The sequence below is a fragment of the Bos indicus x Bos taurus genome, chromosome 2 (assembly GCF_003369695.1).
Source record: "Bos indicus x Bos taurus breed Angus x Brahman F1 hybrid chromosome 2, Bos_hybrid_MaternalHap_v2.0, whole genome shotgun sequence".
NCBI lineage: Eukaryota > Metazoa > Chordata > Mammalia > Artiodactyla > Bovidae > Bos > Bos indicus x Bos taurus.
The window spans coordinates 34,347,092-34,366,874 of NC_040077.1; the positions used below are offsets into that span (position 1 = coordinate 34,347,092).

The 19,783-nt window shown below is 36.8% G+C and overlaps 1 protein-coding gene across 11 annotated transcripts in view; it reads right to left on the reverse strand.

The window, feature by feature from the left end:
* Window positions 1-19,783, reverse strand: part of SLC4A10 (solute carrier family 4 member 10) — a 343,332-nt gene that overhangs the window by 5,758 nt on the left and 317,791 nt on the right. For 6 of the 11 annotated variants that reach the window (XM_027559338.1, XM_027559355.1, XM_027559393.1 and 3 more), the window contains 4 exons: window positions 15,166-15,339; window positions 14,328-14,450; window positions 4,302-4,369; window positions 1,633-1,749 (listed from right to left, as the gene is read on the reverse strand). In XM_027559338.1, coding sequence (XP_027415139.1) covers window positions 1,633-1,749; window positions 4,302-4,369; window positions 14,328-14,450; window positions 15,166-15,339 — 482 coding nt within the window. Of the gene's footprint in view, window positions 1-766; window positions 806-1,632; window positions 1,750-4,301; window positions 4,370-14,327; window positions 14,451-15,165; window positions 15,340-19,783 lie in introns of all 11 variants that reach the window. The other 5 variants (XM_027559373.1, XM_027559418.1, XM_027559364.1 and 2 more) reach the window with 2 other exon arrangements.

Sequence of the window (19,783 nt, forward strand, 5' to 3'; positions counted from 1 at the left end):
TATTACTTCCACTTGAGCCAAGCGAAGAAATACATGAAGATTTTAAAGCCCTGTTAAAAGACAGAAAATATCAACCAGAAGTCTTTGAAAGAGCCTTTCAAGTAATTTTTGGAACAAGTGTTGGAGGTATCTGAAGGAGGGAAAGAGAGGGAGATGGGGAGAAAGCAAGAGAAAGAGGGAGAGGGAGAGAGAGAACTGGAAGTAATCCCCAGCTTTATGGGGTGAAGACCCCTAGGCTCTCTGCACATCCACTGCTGTTTGACATAGAACACTGAAGCAGCATGCCATTTTGGGGTGACAAAAAACCAGCAGCAAGAGATAGTCTCTAAGTTTAATATTGCTTCTTCTTCTAACCCATGCTTCCAAATAATTCTCATGAAGATAAAGCTTGCAGTTTTGGAGGCATGTTAAATGGAAGCTCTCAGCTTTACAATTTCTTAATTCAAGGGATAAATTTTCTTTTTCCAATATAGAACTCTGATGTTATTACAAAATACAGTTCTATAAGATTTATTGATTTATATACAATGCATTTGTATAAGTCACGTGCAGAAAAAAAAGTACTCAAGTTGCAAACCCTCTTAAAGAGCTGAGGAGTTATAGGAACACTGTAAACAGTCTGATACTGGACCTAAGCCCAAGACTCTCCATGCCTTTTGCCTCCCCAAAACTCACACAAAGAACATGGGCTGATCAGGTTTCTAGAAGACACCACTTAACAAAAGGAAATGCAACCAAGGAATAGGTTTGAGGGAAAGGGTCTTACCTTTGGGAAATCAGCTTCTAGAGTGATTAGGAAGGGGAGCTTATGACAAAAACGTAATATAAAAAATTAAGTAGAAAAAGTTAATTTAAGGTCATAAAAATAAAGGAAATTAATAATTAAACACTGTTCCAAATCCCTGTCTCTCTTAATAAGAAATATTAGCATAACACAGAGATTTTTCTTCAGATCAACATCTAAGAAGACAAGATGGTTTGAACTCTTATTTATAAATTCTGGAAAATGCATTTTGGAAATCCTGTGATGACTCTTGGTATTTAAGAACACATTCTTCCCACCTCATGCATTTAAAACTGTCATCTACAGCTATAGCAGTTGTATGTAATGTTTGCATACAGAGAAGAAAAATGCATAAAACTTTCTGGAGCTGAAAGTTTTGGGGTAAAAAGGTTAGGGAAGATTTTTCAGGGCTGGAATAAGGGACTGGAAATAAACTAAATACAAAATTACCATTGCAGGTGCCATATGGGTTTTAAAAAGAACAACAGGAGAATGCAAAGTATGGTCAGACATCTAAGGGGGTCCTAAGAAGTGGATGATGAAGGAATACACTAAATCCTACTGTCAAAGAGCAGGCCAAAATGAATGTCCAAAAGTGTCCTGCACTGAAACTCATTTATACCCCGCTTCTCCCCACTGTCATAGTTTTGGAGTGAGCTTTTAATTTGAAAGGGGGATACTGAAAACATACCAACAAATGGGATCCTTGTGATTTCTAACCTCTTTTTAATTTTCTGAAATATTTTAGAACTAAGTTAAATGGAAACCAATACTATTCTTTTGCTCATGGAGTCATGTCATTAAATGACTGGGTTCAGTACAAATTCACATTATTTTAGATTTCAAACCTTTTAGAAGGAAAGCTTGACTCCTTATCTTTTGAGTTATCGGCAGTAATCAGAAGGTTCCTCCACAAGGCAGTCTTTGACATTTCATCAGAAATATTGATCACAGATGGATCATCTCTAGATAGGAGTTTACCCAAAATGAGATAATAAACATTAAATAAGAAACTGCAGTTATCTATCCATAGACACTAAATATAGGACAGTATTATGCCTCTGTACAGAATTTTTGATAATTAAAAATTCAGTATTATTAATAATTGTTCTCTCCAAACAATTTCACAACTATGAAAAATAAAAATCTAAATGAAAGATTCTAGTTATACAGAAACTGGTTTGGGGTACAGTTTTCCTAATTCTTTCCCAATGACGGAGTTTAGGTTCTGCATGTTCAGTGCTGGGCCTCTTGTCCCTATATTCATAGCCCAGCATAGCACTTCACCCCTCTGCTCAGACTCCACAGTGGCTCCCATCCACTCAAAGTAAAAGCCCGGTGGGTGGGCTCTAAGGCTCTGTCCCCTTGCTTGCTTCCCCTGCAGCTTTACCTTCTGCTATTACTCCCCTCATCTTTCCTCTCCAGCTACAGTGAAATGCCTCCTGATTGTCCTGGGACCCCACAGGCTTGCTGCTCCCTCAGAGTCTTGTACTTCTCTTCCTCTGCCTATAATGTTCCTTTACATGGTATGGGTTTGGCTGAAAATGTGTTAGGGCTTTTCCATAATTTAAGGAAAAACCCAAGCAAACATTTTTGCCAACCAAATATAAATAACCCTTTCCATTCTTAGTTCAAATGTCACCTGCTCCAATAGGCCTTTGTTGATTGCTTTATTTAAAATTTCTGTTTCCATCTCCCCATAGCAACTTCATCCCTCTTTCTGCCTTGTGTTTTTGTTTCATTTTTCACCATTTGAAATATATACTATATTATTTGTTCATTTATGTATTTTCTGTCTCCCCCACCTCTATTCTACTTGAATGCAAGCTTCATGAGAACAAGGATTCGTGAACATTGGTCCTCTGCTGTTTCGCCATGACCCAGACAAAGTCTGACATTTGGTATCCACTCAACAAATATTTTATTCAGTGGCTGGGGGAGCCTGTAATATAAGGGCCTGTAATTATGCTGGATGCATTTTTTTACGTTTTAAAACTGCACCAATTATAAGTCCATTTAGAACTCTCTAAAACATTCCCAGGGCCAGAAAGGCAACCAAATATCAACAGAGATAAAACACAGGCCAAGCCAAAGAAAGTGTCACTGTGGGAGAAATCAGTACTCTTTTCTACCACAGGTAAAAATGATACTTTGCTATGGAAAAAGTCATGTTCTACAGAAATCCTAAACTGAACTCTCATACCCCTCACTGTGGACATTCACAAGAGGGCAACAAATTAAATTTTTAAGAGAAACACTACGAGTCTGGAGCAAAACAGTTCTCACAGACTCCTTCCTTCCTAATCTGGACATCCTAATCTGTGTTCCTTAATATGTCTCATTAATTCAGCCCTTGATAACAAAGAATGAGATCAACTAGTTTCCAAAAGAGTCATGGAGAATACAAGTTTTTCATAACATTATGTGAAAAAGAGTCTTGTGAACAAAAGAGTTTAAAAAATGCTAGCTACAACAAAGTTAAACTTTTTTTAAAAATGCCACTACTAGTTAAGATTCTTTAACATGCCAATATGCATTGTGAATCTCTAAACTGGAATGTGGTAGAGAACATTTTTCAGACTTATTAAACCACAAAATCCTTTTAAGAGGGGTACCACAGGAAACTAGGCAGATTTCTATAGAATACAGTTGAGAATATGCTGATTCAACTAAACAGTCAACAGGATTTTAAAACTTGAATATTATTTTAAAAAAGAAAGATAAAGGGAAAAATGTCCTCTGTACTTATGCTCACTCTTAAGTGGTAGATGATAATTGTATTTTTTATATCTAGGAAATATGATCTTACAGTCAGACCCTGAAGATCCACTCCTATTTTTTTAATGCTATGAAAATTTCCTCCTTAGTCAAAAGCCTTCTATGCTTTTTTCTTGGCATGGCCCTAAATTATCCTTAAGCACTTTGGGATCATATATATATAATTTTTTGCCAAATACTTTCAAACGTTTTTATTATAACTTAGAGGAGTTTGCTTTTTTTGCTATGTCTCTGCACATGAAGAAGATTAGCATATTTTGGAGAGTTACATAAATATTTCCTAAAATTACTAGTATAACTGAATCCTTCAATTCAGGAAATAGATTATCTCTTTGGAAGTGTCTTTCAGTAGGGGTAAATCCTATGTTTTTCCCAGAGTTCAAACATTTACAAGTGATGGCTTTAGTGAATACCTAACTCATTTATTCCAGAATTGAATACTGATCTGTCTTCAGGTGCTACTTTAAGAGAATATGAAAGAACTTTCATGCTTATTATAAAATACGAGACCTAAGAGAACAGTTTCCCACCTCACTTCATTTTAAGCTACTTAGCCAGAGTCACGCGGCTTCTGGTGGCAAAACTGGGGCAGGATAATCTAACACCCAGTTTCAGTTCTTTCCACTCTAACAACTTCAACAAACCTCAGTAGGAATCCACACACATGAAATTCTCAAGTAGCATATATAACAACATATTACATTACTCCAGTTGGTATGTTTTTACATTTATATCTTACCTATAGTGCCCTTCCAGTGGGAGCTGTACTGTGCCTTCATCTTCCATAGCTAGCATACTTTGTTCTTCCTGGAAAGACAAATGTAAAATATACAATGTGAATCTGATGAGCCTCCATTTTACATTAAAGGAGAAACAGAAATTAATATTTCACTATCTCATTAATCTCAGAATCTTCCACTTTGTTTGCATTTATTAATGCTAGCACAGGTCCTTCCAATAAAGTATCAGCTACCAAGAACAGAAGTAATTAATGAGAGTCTCATACCACAAAGCAATTTAAATGCTAACAACAATCTCCTTCATGTCATTCAATATAAAATATGGTTAATTTCCAAGCAGATTAAAACAAAAATCTAAATTTTACAAGGACAAATGTACTGGTAATCATTTTCATTATTGTAAAGTTGAAATTACATTCCCAGAATGCTCTATTAGAAAGCAAAAGAGACATATTTAATAGAGCAGTGGTTCTCAAACTTTCGTTTACACCAGAATCATCTGGAAGGTTTATTAAACATATAGATTACTGGGCTGTACCTCAAGTCTGATTCAGTCGATTTGGAATAGGGCCTAAGTACACATCTTGGGTGATGCTGATTATGCTGGTCTGAAGACCACACTGAGAACCATTGCTCTAGAGACTTGGTAACAGACAGTAGAAGATATCTCCCTGAATGGACCAGAACACAGGAGTACTTTCCACTTAAGACTCATTATACGTTTTTGTTTTAGGCCTCAGATTTCTTCTTTAATGCAATATTCCACCCTTCTCCAAAGGGTAGAAATGTTTCATAAATTCATTTCTTCATTTATAAAGTCCATACAGTCAAAGTTATAGTTTTTCTAGTAGTCACGTACGGATGTGAGAGTTGGACCATAAAGAAGGCTGAGTGCCAAAAAACTGATGCTTTCAAACTGTGGTGCTGGAAAAGACTCTTGAGAGTCCCTTGGACAGCAAGGAGACCAAATCAGTTAATCCTAAAGGAAATCAACCCTGAATATTCATTGGAAGGACTGATGCTGAAGCTGAAGCTCTGATACCTTGGCCACCTGATAAGAAGAGCTGACTCACTGGAAAAGACCCTGATGCTGGGAAAGACTGAACGTAAAAGAAGAAGAAGGCAGCAGAGGATGAGATGGTTGGATGGCATCACAGACTCAATGGACATGAGTTTGAGCAAACTCCAAAAGATAGTGAGGGACAGGGAAGCCTGGTGTGCTGAAGTTCATAGGGTCACAAAGAGTCAGACATAACTTAGCAATTGAACAACAAACGTTTTAAAAGTATATCTTTGGGATGAAGATAAACTTATGTAGCATGAAACACCCTAGTTTAATTTACAATAATGTTATCATTAGCCTTTTTCCATGTACCAAAAATTAAATGTAGTTTCTACAGATTATAGCTCCTATTTCATGCATTTATTTTCAAATGGGTCAATTAGGAATGTTCAAGTTTAGAAAACTATTTGGGGCCATTTAAAACTGTTAGAATTATTGGCCCTAACTCGAGAAATGAAATTTTAAGTTGTGGAGAGATAAAGAGCTAGGTCATTTTCCTGACCAAATGGGAACTGAAGAGAGAAAAAAAGAAAGGCCCTGGAGGGTCATCGCTTTCCCTCTTTCAGTAGCTTAGCAGAAGCTAGGCTGGTCTAAATCAGCTTTGGTTGATGTCATTTTTCCTGGCATACAAGACTATTCCCTAGGGTCCTCAACTTGCATACAGCCTAGTCTGAAGAACCACTGCCATATTTATTGATACTTAAAGAAATGGTGTTTTCTACCTCCTCTTCAGCTAGCCTACGAATTTATGAGGCAATGTGGTGGCAGGTCTTGTTTTCTCTCTTGAAATGCTCTCTGTACAGATCTAACCTGTGACCAGGCAGGCTCCCCTCTGCTGAGCCCTCAGCCTCTGCTGAGGCCTTAGCCCTAAGGCCTTAGGCCTTAGAATACTTCTGCCCAACCTATGCTATGTAATAAAGGAGAGGTCAGGGGACTGTATGGGATCTGCTATTTCTCTGCTTAGAAGCTACCCTCCCAACCAACCCAGTGTTATATCTGTAGTCTGTGATACTATTGACATGTAGCTGTTATCCCTTTGCATTATGGGAATTTATTCTATTCTCTTTCTCTGTTACATTTCAAGGAAAATTTTCCTTTGAAGACCTCTCAGATATATATTATTTCTTATGTATTATGCCTGTTTCTCATGTTACGTGGAGGAACATACTCAAAGTGAGTAGACAGTATCATTGGTTTGAGTTATGTATTTAAGCACTTGTGCAGAGCTAATCTGTAGTCTAAAATGACCCACACCTTGCAAATGGATTAGTTTCTATATATGGAAATGATACATGGACCATATTAATTTATATGCACACCACTGAGGCCATGGGTAGAACACATTTATCCTTTCAGGAATAAAAGGTTACTTTTTCTATAGAAAAGGTTATCTTAATGCACATGTGAAAGTGAAAGTTGCTCAGTCGTGTCCGACTCTTTGTGACTCCATGGACTATACGGTCCATGGAATTCTCCAGGCCAGAATACTGGAGTGGGTAGTCTTTCCCTTCTCCAGGGGATCTTCCCAAGCCAGGGATCAAACCCAAGTTTCCCACATTGCGGGCAGATTCTTTCCCAGCTGAGACACAAGAGAAGCTCAAGAACACTGGAGTGGGTAGCCTATCCCTTCTCCAGCAGATCTTCATGACCCAGGAATCGAACTGGGGTCTCCTGCATTGCAGGCGGATTCTTTACCAACTGAGCTATCAGGGAAGCCCTGATGATGCACATGGAGGGACATAGAGAGAAAATAATCAGCAATCCCCAATGCTGTTTAAGTAAAACCAATAGAAGCAAAATGTAATTCTTTTCTTGGTTGTCCACTGAAAGGTAAGATTGGTATGTAGTATCTTTTCTGACCAACTCATAATAAAATGTAGAGAAGCCAGGTAGAAAGGTTTAATAAAGAGTAAAAATTGGGGGGAAAAAAAAGAACTGAAGAGAACAACGGTGCCATCAATGCCTGGATTACCTGGCAGCAGAAAACGAAGGCTCAAGATTCAATCTAACAGCAAAAAATTGGATCAAAGCTTTGGGAACAATTTTGTTTTTTTCCTCAGATGATTTTCCACTTTTCTCTCAAATTACTTTCAATAATTATTTTGCACTCTGTGGCTTGTTAGCATGTGTGGGCTTTATACTAGTCATAATTCTATCCAAACAAAAACTCATCACCTCTAAAGATAGCATTTCCAAGCCATGCTTATCTGAAGAGAAGGGTGGCGGAGCAGCCGCTGCCTTCAGTGCCAGAAGGAAGCTGGGTGGGCCCCAGAGCTTGGGGATAGAGGGCCGGCTGCATCCCAGGCAGCTCTGTGAGGAAGCCAAAAATTGAGACTTTCTGGGGAGGAGCAGTCAAATCAGGCACTAGCCGTCACGACAATCACAACCTCTTTTATCTCCATGATACAAGGAAAGAGAGAGAAAGCAAAAAGCTTACTGGGTATCCTTAACTTTGTTAGTCTGAAATATCCTAAAATGAGTTCCATTCAGCATTTCATTTACACAGTGTCCATCAAAAATCTGCTGAGTTCTACAAGGATGATGATCAAAGTTTACCAAAGAGCACTTGAGGGGGTTTTGCCAATTTGACTACAGGAATGTTCACAGTCTGACTTGAGAACACCAACTTTTCATTCAGATAGCCAAATGTTCTGATATTAAACAAGTGAAGGACAGTTGATTCTATATCCAGGAAAAAGCAGAAATACAGAGGCTTAAAAATGAATCTCTTCAACAGCACTCAAACATTTACTGGGTATGAATCATGTGCTAAGCACGCAGTGAATAAAAAGAATAATTCAGGAGCTATTCATGAATCCAATAAGCAAATACATATTAAGCATGATTTCATGACAGGTTTTATGCTAGGTACTGGGCATACAACAATGAAAATAGAGTCATAAACCTTACTCTTAGAGGACAAGAAGGATCACTGTAAAAAGAATAGAACAAGAGGCAGTGGTATCTGGGCCAGTCTCATTTGATCAGTTTGGTAATAGAAAGGAAGAAATTTAAGTAGGAAGAAACAAGGTAATAAAAGGTAGGAATAAATAAGACATGTTTTCACAATAACGAACAACTAGCCTGGCTGGGGCAAAAGGCCTGTGCTAAGTAGAAAAGGAAATTAAAATCAGACGTAAATTGTGGTATGTTTTGATGATGGATTTACATATAAAGTTAGATAATGAATCTGATGGAGAAGACAATGGCACCCCACTCCAGTACTTTGCCTGGAAAATCCCATGGACAGAGGTGCCTGGTAGGCTGTAGTCCATGGGGTCGCTAAGAGTCGGACACAATTGAGCGACTTCACTTTCAATTTTCACTTTCATGCATTGGAGAAGGAAATGGCAACCCACTCCGGTGTTCTTGTCTGGAGAATCCCAGGGACGGGGGAGCCTGGTGTCTGCCGTCTATGGGGTCGCACAGAGTTGGACACGACTGAGGTGACTTAGCAACAGCAGCATGAATCTGAATTACGGTTTGTGATAGTGTGAAAAATACAATTCATATATTATGATATCTAACAAATGCTCTACCTTTAGTGAAACAGATAGCATTCTTCATGTAAAGTCTGTATCTATGGAGGAGTCCTCAAACAGCTCAAAGTACAAACAACAGCAGCACAGAGCCAATGTTCACAAAGGTGTCTAGAGTATTAAACATTCAGCAATTTTAAAATGGAAGGAAATTCAGAAATCAAGTTCAACCCCTTTAATTTCATGCAAGAGAACATGAAATGCAACAGAACGCATGAAGTGCCTGAGCATCTCCTTCCTCATTACTAATAGGATAGATAATGCTGCAAACATCACACACACACACACACACACACACACACACACACACCCCTAGAATTATTTGTAAACCATAAAATACTATAAGAGATATTCCTTAAGACTTCCAATATGCAGAAGAGCCAATACATACAACTACTCTCTTGAACGATGAAAACTGAAAAGAAAAAAAACGTGGGGAGGAGGAGTAGTCCATATAGAATTCATATAAACAGATGGAGGCAACATACGTTTTTCATCAGCATATTTGATTCAATTTCTCTAATTGACTTATCAAAATTATTATAAAATAAAAAAATTCTGACAGAGTAACTCTGGATTTAGAGGAATATATTCTGGTGATACAGAGTCTGGGGGTTTAGGAAAGGTCATACCTCAAATTTCAGAACTCATGAGAATCACCTGGAGATCTTGTTAACACAGATTTCTGGGCCCATATCCAGAGTTTTGATTCAGTAGGTCTGGAGTAGGGTCCAAGAATTCAGATTTATGACAAGTTGACAGGTGTTGGCTGATACAGCAGAGATCCTAGGACCACACTTTGAAAACCACTGCTTGAGGAAGAATAATATGCTTGCCTTGCTCTGAGATTCAACTAGAAGTAAGATTTGCCTGTACAATAATTAGGCCATGCTTCCTAAATCCACAACTGATGCTGATCTTTCTTAGCATAAGATATGCTCTCTAATACGTATAATCTTGGCCTTGCTCACGAGCCTGCTTCAGACAGATCGTAAGTCCCACTTGCACCCCTCCATTTCTTCCCCATAGCATATATGTTGGAGTGAACCTCCCACAAACCAAGAGATGTCAATATCATGATCACTGAGCAGAGCTGAATTTCTAGGATTTATCTAACATTAACCTCCTCTTCCCTCACTGAGGAGCAAACATTCTGCTGGGCTTTCTGCTTTATCAGCAGCCCTTTTGTCGAATGTGTACAATGTCCTAGAGAATACTGAAGTAGGAAGTAAAGTGTGTTGGTACTCTGAGCACATTTGGACATCCAGAATTTGATTCTGCAGTCTTCCCTTTACACAGAGCAATGTGCAAAATGTCAGGGTTCCAATATTCATTTCTATCCTGATTATAATCCTTTCTTTCTAAAAACTGAACCATATGCATATGCATATGCATGAAGTACATGAAAATTTGGAACAGAAGCTCTGCGACCTTGGACTGGCCTGTGTAGCTATTTATTCTGCTTAACTCATTATTGAATTTTAAGGTCAAACTAATGTTTTCTCAATGCCATAAGACCAGAAGTGGGCTACTGATAGTAAAGCCCTGAAAGATAAAGGTACAAGCTTGTAACTATCATCAAAAGGACAAGAGGTGAGTCTACTTAAAATTCAAATCTCAGTGAGCTGAGACATTTCTGCTCTTTACCATCTTTCTGGATCACAATGAGAGTTACTCAATTAATCTAAGTAATTGCAGAAATGCAACATTTTGTGTAGAACTTGTTCATTTACCACATTCATGTAAATGTCTTCTCCAGTCTTCTCCTGGAAGACTGGGCCTTGGTATAAGATGCTACAGTAAGATCACACTCTTCAGTGGAGTCCATAAGCCTCAAGCAAATGAAATACCGAAATCTGGGTTACCAAGTAGAAAATCAACCAGAATTTTAGTTTCAGTATGCTGCTGCTGCTAAGTCGCTTCAGTCGTGTCCGACTCTGTGCGACCCCATAGACAGCAGCCCACCAGGCTCTGCCATCCCTGCGATTCTCCAGGCAAGAACACTGGAGTGGGTTGCCATTTCCTTCTCCAATGCATGAAACTGAAAAGTGGAAGTGAAGTCGCTCAGTTGTGTCCAACTCTTTGCAACCCCATGGACTGCAGCCCACCAGGCTCCTCTGTCCATGGGGTTTTCCAGGCAAGAGTACTGGAGTGGGTTGCCATTGCCCTCTCCGAGTTTCAGTATAATCCTTCTTAAATCTTCCTACTCTCTATACTGATCGTATTCTTTTAATACTAATTCCAGGTTAGAAAGTTAATATCTTTAAATTATACTTTCTCTCTTCAGTTGTCAAATGTAGAATTATCTTTCGTTGCACTGGTCCGAACTATATTTTAATGTCCTACTATGGATTATTTCATGACTGTATTATTGGTTTACTTGTTTCTTTATAAGTACTGAGGATCACATTAAAGTATATCATATTAATCTAATTGAGAATTTAAAGGTCTGTAAACCTACCTGATTAATGTATTGCAAGGCATTTTCCTTTACTTTTTGTCATACTCTGAACTGAAGGATACAGCTGTAACTTTTCCTCAATAAATCCTTTATCTCTTTTTGAATCCTTTTAGAAAATACTTAGAAGATTTAGTAATATTAATTACTTCTAAATTATTTACCTACATAATCATAAAACAGTCAATAACCATTGGTATATAATGAGTCTATAATGTAAAAAGATTAGAAGCTCATTCCATAGCATCTCTGCCTATCTGAAGTTACTAAATTCCAAAATGGACATATGGCACACATACATATGAGTACCATACATATGCAGCTATGTGAATGGTTCTCAGCAATGGAAATAGCATATTCTAATACATTTATGATTACTGTCAAATTTGCTTTCTCCTATTTCACAGACATATAAAGGAAGAATATGAAATTTTCTTTGAATGAAAAAAGGGAAGAAATATTAAGCATAATATATTGTATATATTATTCATATGGATCAAGCCAGTCAATCCTAAAGGAAATCAACCCTGAAAATTCATTGGAAGGACTGATGCTGAAGCTGAAACTCCAATATTTTGGTCATCTGATGCGAAGAGCCGACTCACTGGAAAAGAGTCTAATGCTGGGAAATACTGAAGACAAAAGGAGAATGGGGTGGCAGAGAATGAGATGGTTAGATAGCATCATCAACTTGATGAACACAAATCTGAGCAAACTTCAGGAGATAGTGGAGAACACAGGAGCCTGGTGTGCTACAGTCCATGGGGTTGCAAAGAGTAGGACACAGCTCAGTGATTGAAAGACGATAACAATTACATATACATGGTATTTTTCTTTTTACAAAGTTTCAGAAGGGCAAGAATGCTCCATGGTACGGATATGGCATAACATGAATGCTGTAGAAGATATGATTGTATGCCTGGGGCTGTTGCTAGCTGATTCCTACAGAAGTAGTAAAGACATTTGACAGGAAATCAGAGCAGGAAAATAAGGCAAAATTACATTTACAAGTCACTGCATCAGAATACTTAACATTTTCATTATCAGGGAATCTAAGGAAAACCTTGTGGTCAATGAGTTTTGTATTCAAAGTTGTCTTCCTTAGAATTTGAAACTTCTTAGAAATTATTTTCAACCTAAATAAATTTTAATTATGTCAAGTATGAATAATTTAAGCCTTTAATATTTCTATACTCATATTCACTTTATTTACATTTATTTTATACCAAATTCTGTTGCATTTTTCTTGAATAGTACCTGGGGATGACAGCAAACCTTTAATAAAGCCCTAAAATCATATACAGATTATCCAAATACCCTAGTTAAAGCACTATTAAAATATCTCTCACACTTAAATGAGAGTATAAACTTAGAAAAGTAGTTAAAGCTTAGAAAAAACAGAAAAATAGTTAAAGCACTATTTTTTTTTAATTTCTCATACTTAAATATGAGTATATCAACTTTAGAAAAATAAAGATGCTTGATAACTTTATATTGACATTTTCAACATTATATCAGTATTACTTTTCATACAGTTCATGAGGTTCTTGAGGCAAGAATACTGGAGTGATTTGCCATTCCCTTAGTATGCCTAGAAGTATAATTCAAAGTATGCCTTCTACAACATATAGGACAAGCTCTTCACCATGGAAACGTGAAGAAATGCCAGTCACATATTATGTAGAGATGTTTGTAGAAACATCTGAGCAGAAATCCCATTAGACTTCATGGCCTAATCTGGACTCATCTAATGGTTAAGTAAAACCTAAGACCATTGAAATGTTTGCAAACAAATTCCTCAGAAGAAAGAGGAATATGCCCATGGCTTGAGAAAATATACCACAGAGAGGAAACCAAATACATTTACTGACTGCTTTGTAGAACAAAAAAGGGAGGGAATAATGCACAAGTCTGACTAAGTATTTTCTTTCAAATTCATTTCCAGTTATACAGAAATTTTGTTCTTCTGTTTTACAACTTATGGACTCAGTCATTCTGCTAAATGATGTACTGGTCATTTTTTTTCATTTATACTCTTTGCAATACTTTAAAAATATTATGACTACTAGCCTTCAAAATAGATCCAGATTTATACATGAATTTTAAATGTCATAAAACTTAAAACAAATTGTTTTAACATGTAAAACAGAATAGGATAAATCAGTAGTTTGTGAAAGTAATAAAATCCCCAAAGTTTCTCAAACAATATTTACTCAGTCCTAAAGCACTTTGAAAGATTCAGGGCAAGAGGAGAGGGGGACGACAGAGGATGAGATGGCTGGATGGCATCACCGACTCAATGGACATGAGTTTGGGTAAACTCCGGGAGTTGGTGACGGACAGGGAGGCCTGGCGTGCTGTGGTTCATGGGGTTGTAAAGAGTCAGACACAACTGAGTGATTGAACTGAACTGAAAGCACTTTGAAAGAAAATCACACTTGACCTAACCAAAAGGCCAAGAAGTGATGAAAGCAAATCGGAGCAACATGCTTTCCTATTAAACATTTCATATATTTCAAGAATAACTATTCTATCTTTTAATTAGAATTAGAATCTTTTGAGTAAAACTTTGTTCCCTAGGAAAATACCAACAGTAATAATGTCTCTTTTTTTCCTTCTCACATATTCAACCAAAAATCAATCACTGTTTGATCACAATTTGGAAACAGTTAAGGATCAGCAAGTTTCTGCCATCCTAAGGGGAGGAATCAGAAAAATAAACCTTATAATTCGAAGGATAATGAAGTACAAAGTATTTGCATATTTCACTAGAGTTTGCTCATATAAGACATGTGCTCTCTCTGTTCAAGTTTCAGCTTTATGATTTTACACACTCATCTTTCAAAGTAGTCCACCTGTGCTTGTTAGTAATCACTAAAGAGAAACACAATAATTTATTTTGCAAAGCTGTTACTGTGCATGTGTTGCTTTTTCTTTATAAGATATTGATTTTGCTCCGACTTACTTCTTTTTCAGCGTCTTCTAGTTTCTTTTTCTTACTCTCAGGCATTAAATCATCCAACCAGCTGAGTTCCCGTTTGGTAAACAAAAAGTCCATCAATTTTCTTACAAATACCAGAGCTAACACCTGAAGGAAATAATAAAAGATGTTAAAACAAGGAAAAAATATAAATGGGAGATTTAGATTTGTTTGTTTTTTTGGTAGAAACAAGTCAACTAAAATTAGGTCTGATATTAAAGTGAAATTTTGATATATGTGTGTATAATAGATATTGTCTAACTTTTGCTTCCTTCAATTTCTTTTCTTACCACATCTCCAGAATAGTGGCTATGATTCTACCCATTATAGGAGGCATTTAAAGAAGCAATGAAAAAAACTATATTTTTGACCATTTCCTTAAAAACACTTTAAGAATATTAAACCTTTAATACCTATGCTGATAATATTTTAATCATTTATAGTCATTCAAATTCTAGTACTTTAGCTTTGAAATACTTGAAACTCATCTAAAATATTTAATAAAATTTAATTTTAAAAGTTTCCTTAACTTTTCAGATTTGCTAGTATATCTTTAAAGTTAAATTGTGCAAGTTTACATTTTCTACCCAACTTTAATTAATTCAAACTAATGTTCAGAATGATAGAGATAAAACTAGTATGAATCACTGAAATTCATATATAATCTAAAACCCAATCTTAATTACTAGTTTTAGTGGCTAAAGTTTATACCAAGGTTTCCAATAACTGTTCAAAATTATTCTATTGTTCCAATTTGTTCATGGATTTTTAGTGAGAGCAGAAAATCAGAGGGAGAAAAAGAGCTGACTTAGAAGTTTCATACCATCATGGGAAAGACAATAGCAGCTCGTGAAACTTTTATTATCCACAAAAGGCCGAGGCAACTCATCTGAATAACTGTGAAGAGATGGACTTTTCGAAGTGGCACATGCCTTAGATATATAAAATCTGGTTGATGTTTTGCAGGCATCCAGAAGAGCTTTATTCTATCAAAGAACTAAAAGATAAACAGACTAAATTGCTTTTTACAGACAACAATAAAAGTAGGACAAGTAAATGTATAATATAGTCCAATATATGGTACATCTAGATCACACTTCCATTGACATCTGGGCGTCAGGACTACGCGATTGTTAAGTGTACATTCTGAAAGACCACAACTTCAGTTTTATAATATCCCATATTTTCTCAAATGTGGATACAGGTTATAATTAACAGAGTTTAATAACACTGATGCCAATGCTAAACATTGCTCCCTCAGAGAGTATAGCCTTGAGACAAAACATAATCATCACCCTTGTCTTCATCATCACCTGTCAATTTCTTCCTTTACTTGTCCTTTAAGTACTGGGGTTCCCTGCACCCTTCTTTACTGAGTATTTCATCCATAACCTCTGTTTCGGCTTTCACACACTTGCTAGGCTCCCAGCCCTCAGTCTCTACTGCAGCTCTTTCTGACTCGAGCTCTAGACTCACATGCAGCTGCTGTGTGGGATGTTCCTCCCTATTTTGATTCTGCTGTTTTGACCTTGCCACTCTCATCCCCATAAATGGTTTTGGTGCTGTTCCTAAAAATACAAATACCTTGGCCATAAAGATTTAACCTAGATGAATTGTTATTAATAAAGGATTTCCAGAGCAAATTTTAACAGTTTAATTTATTGATCAGTTTCCTCTACTACACTGTCAAATCATTTATATATATTTTCAATTGTATCTTATTAACATTATTTTCATCTGGATCAAGATTATTCCTGTTTAAACTTTATCATAAAGACAGTACATTATTTTTGGACTAGATATTATTTTAATAGCTTTGACATTTTTACCCATCAAAGTTAATTTTATCAATTCAAATTTTATAGATTAAGTGTCCACAAGAATGTGAAATCTTCAATCATATTTTACTTAACAAAATGTACTGCATGTTAGCTTTGTTTTATGCAGATCATTTTGTTTAATTTTTCTCAGGCCAAATTTTACAGTTTTCAGTGTTTCCAACAAGAAGTGATGATTTAGAAAATGACAGTTTCAATCACTGTCAGTTCTATTTTATACAATGGAATATCTCCTATGTGTTTTAAGAGTAACATTAGATTTAGTCCTTAGCTAATTTATATGAGAATATTGTAAGCAATCTTCACCAAATTTTCCAAAATTACTCGAATACGCCGAGGAACAAAAATGCCCATAGAGTCAAATGGGTGTCAGTGTAGAGTCCAGAGAAGGCAATGGCACCCCACTCCAGTACTCTTGCCTGGAAAATCCCATGGACGGAGGAGCCTGGTGGGCTGCAGTCCAGGGGGTCGCAGAGAGTTGGACACGACTGAGCAACTTCACTTTCACTTTTCACTTTTATGCATTGGAGAAGGAAATGGCAACCCACTCCAGTGTTCTTGCCTGGAGAATCCCAGGGACGGGGGAGCCTGGTGGGCCGCCGTCTATGGGGTCGCACAGAGTCGGACACGACTGAAGCAACTTAGCAGCAGCAGCAGCAGTGTAGTGTCATACATCATGTTTTACTGACACCTTCTCATATCCCCAATTCAACACGTTCCTTCTGTTTTTACCTGTCTTATGGCACAGCATGACCTTCCCTGGGGCATCTAAACCAGAATCACACATAATTGAGTCCATCCAGTGTCCATTTATTTAGTCATATTCATTTACACCTTCCAAAAAATTTGTTGAAAACCTATGCAGAGTACTAAGTGCTGAATTAGTTCCTGGTTTGTCCCTCTCTATATTGTCCACAAATATTTCACTGGGTCTTTTTATCTCTAACTCCTAAATATCTCTTAAAATTACATGTCATTAAATAAATAAAACTCAGTGCATGGTGGAGATAGGAATAGGGAAAAAATAAAGTTAAATCCTCAGGGCTATAAATGAATGTTTCAATTTCTATAGAACTAATTTTTTCCCCAGCTACCATTTCTCCATGTGTGAAGTTATGTTATTGCATAACTGTACTTCAGTGTGTGGGTGATTCCATTGTTATTGCTTAAATGGCACATTTGCTTTACTTTGGATCCTTAAAGTGTTGGAATGAATATAAATGTGGTTATATATCTGAGTACAGAAACAGCGTTCATAAGAACACTATGTTCTGTTTTTCCTGCCATGTTGCACAATAAGAAACCTAGATAAATTTCTTAATATTGCCGAACAGGTAATATACAAGATTCTTCGAACAAACGGGGGTAACAAATTAACACGTTTCTTGAACTGCTGATATTCTGCACATTTTTAATTATTACTGCTCAAGTACCTAATGATAGTCATGATAAATGTATTCTGAGTTTTGCATGTACCTTTGATCTTGTCCTAATATCAGCATCCCATTTCTCCATACAGTTAGCCACAATATTCCAAATAGGCATTTCAGTTCCCTGAGTTCAGGGCTCACTTAAATTTTCACTAACTCTGTTTCTTAGTGTGAGACCCTATTTGCTGTTTCATTTGTGCTATTTAGAACTCATTATACTTTTCTCATGGGTCTTTGATAATATTTTCCTCAACTTTCATTTGAAAGATTCACACCCCAAATAATTCCAAAATTTGACATTCTTGTTTAGTTCCAAAGCTCATGGGTATAATAAAATCATGTGAGTGGAATTAGGGGGGGAAATCTGTTGAAGCTATCAAAATGATTTTACTTTATTTCTTAAACTTCTGCTGCTGTATTTATGTGAGCCTGAGGCCTAATAATAAATACTTTTCACTTACAGACGAAATTAGTACTCATAGAACTTTTGCCAAAGGCAAAAAAAAAAAAAACCCAGCAAAACAAATAAACAAAACCTCTTCAGCACTCTTCCCTATCTGTCTTACCAGACCAATTCTTTAAAAAAATTTTTTTCATACATAAAGTTATAAATGAACAAATTAAATGTAGTTAGAGTAAAATTAAATGCATAACACTTCTCAAGTGTTATAACAGTGAAACATTCAGTTATAACCCTAAGGATTGTACTTGATTTCTTAAGATTCAACACATCTTCTCCCAAGTTACTTTTACCCAGTATCAGGATGAACACACTCATCCTATCGACTTTGGGTGATTAGTGATCTTACAGTAACATCGTGTTAAAGTTCTATCTTGGTTCTGACATCCAATAGCATCCTCGGGCCTAAGAGGTTTTCTTCTCCCAAGGTCAGAAGCTGATTTATTATTTTTTCAGGAAAAGAGTTCCTGTACTGCCTGTCCCTCAGCGTTGAGAGTTTAGCCAAGATCTTCCACGGTGCTGCTGCCGCATCACACATTTTGTCCAATCAAGCAGGCTGTAGTGACCTTAAATAACCCTAGCCCCTCATGCAAGTGCATACCTTAGACAGCTACCCGCAGAGTCACAAGTAAATATAAGTTCCTAGTATAATTTCCCCAATGGCCCTTGTGATCAACAACCTCCTCTCCCTCCTCCTTATGTACCCCTTAGATAAGACCTCTGTAAAGCTCACCAAACCCTGCTCTTCTGATCTGAAGAGCCCAGTTTCAGCCTTAGCCAAGGAACCCCAAAGTGCTCCACCCACTGACCCTAATAAAGGCTTCTGCCCTAGGTCCTGTCTCTCTCTCTCTGTCTCCACTTTGTCTTGGCCTCCCCACGTGGCCCCTCAAGGCCAGGTCCTTCCTGTGAAGACCTATGAGTGATAAACTTTTCTATTTCTGTTTCTCTTGTGGTCTGTTGTTAAAGCGCCAGTTTACCATCTAACACCCTGTGCTCCACTTAAAAAGTGTTAATTTGACGAATTAATAACATTTAGTCAGATGACTGTTCCTTTATAGGTCACTGAACAGTAATGAGTCTATCTTGTCAAAGAAAAAATGGCAATTTATATTTTCTTTTAGCCAACAAAAATAAATTATACAATAAATAATCCTCAAACTAGTCTCCTTTTCAAGAAAATTTAAGTGTTTGGGAACAACAGTCTTGTTATAAAACAAGATTATTCAAAGGAAATTTTATTTATTTTTTTGTTTGCTAATGTATGTGTATTTAGTAGTATATTCATTTTTTAAAATTTAAATTTATATATTTTAATTGGAGGCTAATTACCTTACAATATTGTATTGGTTTTGCCATACATCAACATGAATCCGCCATGGGTAGAAATCTGTATTAGTTTCCTAGTGCTGCTGTAACAAATTATAACTCGGTGGCTTAAACAATAGAAATTTATTTTCTCACAGGTGTGGAGGCAAGAATTTCAAAATCGAGGTTTTGGTGGGGTCTTGTTCTGTCTGAAGGCTGAAGGGAAGAAAATTTTCTTGCCTCTTCCAGCTTGTTGGTTCCTGATATACCCTGACTTGTGGTGGCAAAATTCCAGTCTCTGCCTCGACCTTTATGTGGCTTTCTTCCCTGTGTCTCTGTGTCCTCTTGTCTTCTTATAAGGACTCCAGTCATTGGATTTAGGGTTCATGCTAAATTCAGGGTAAGCTC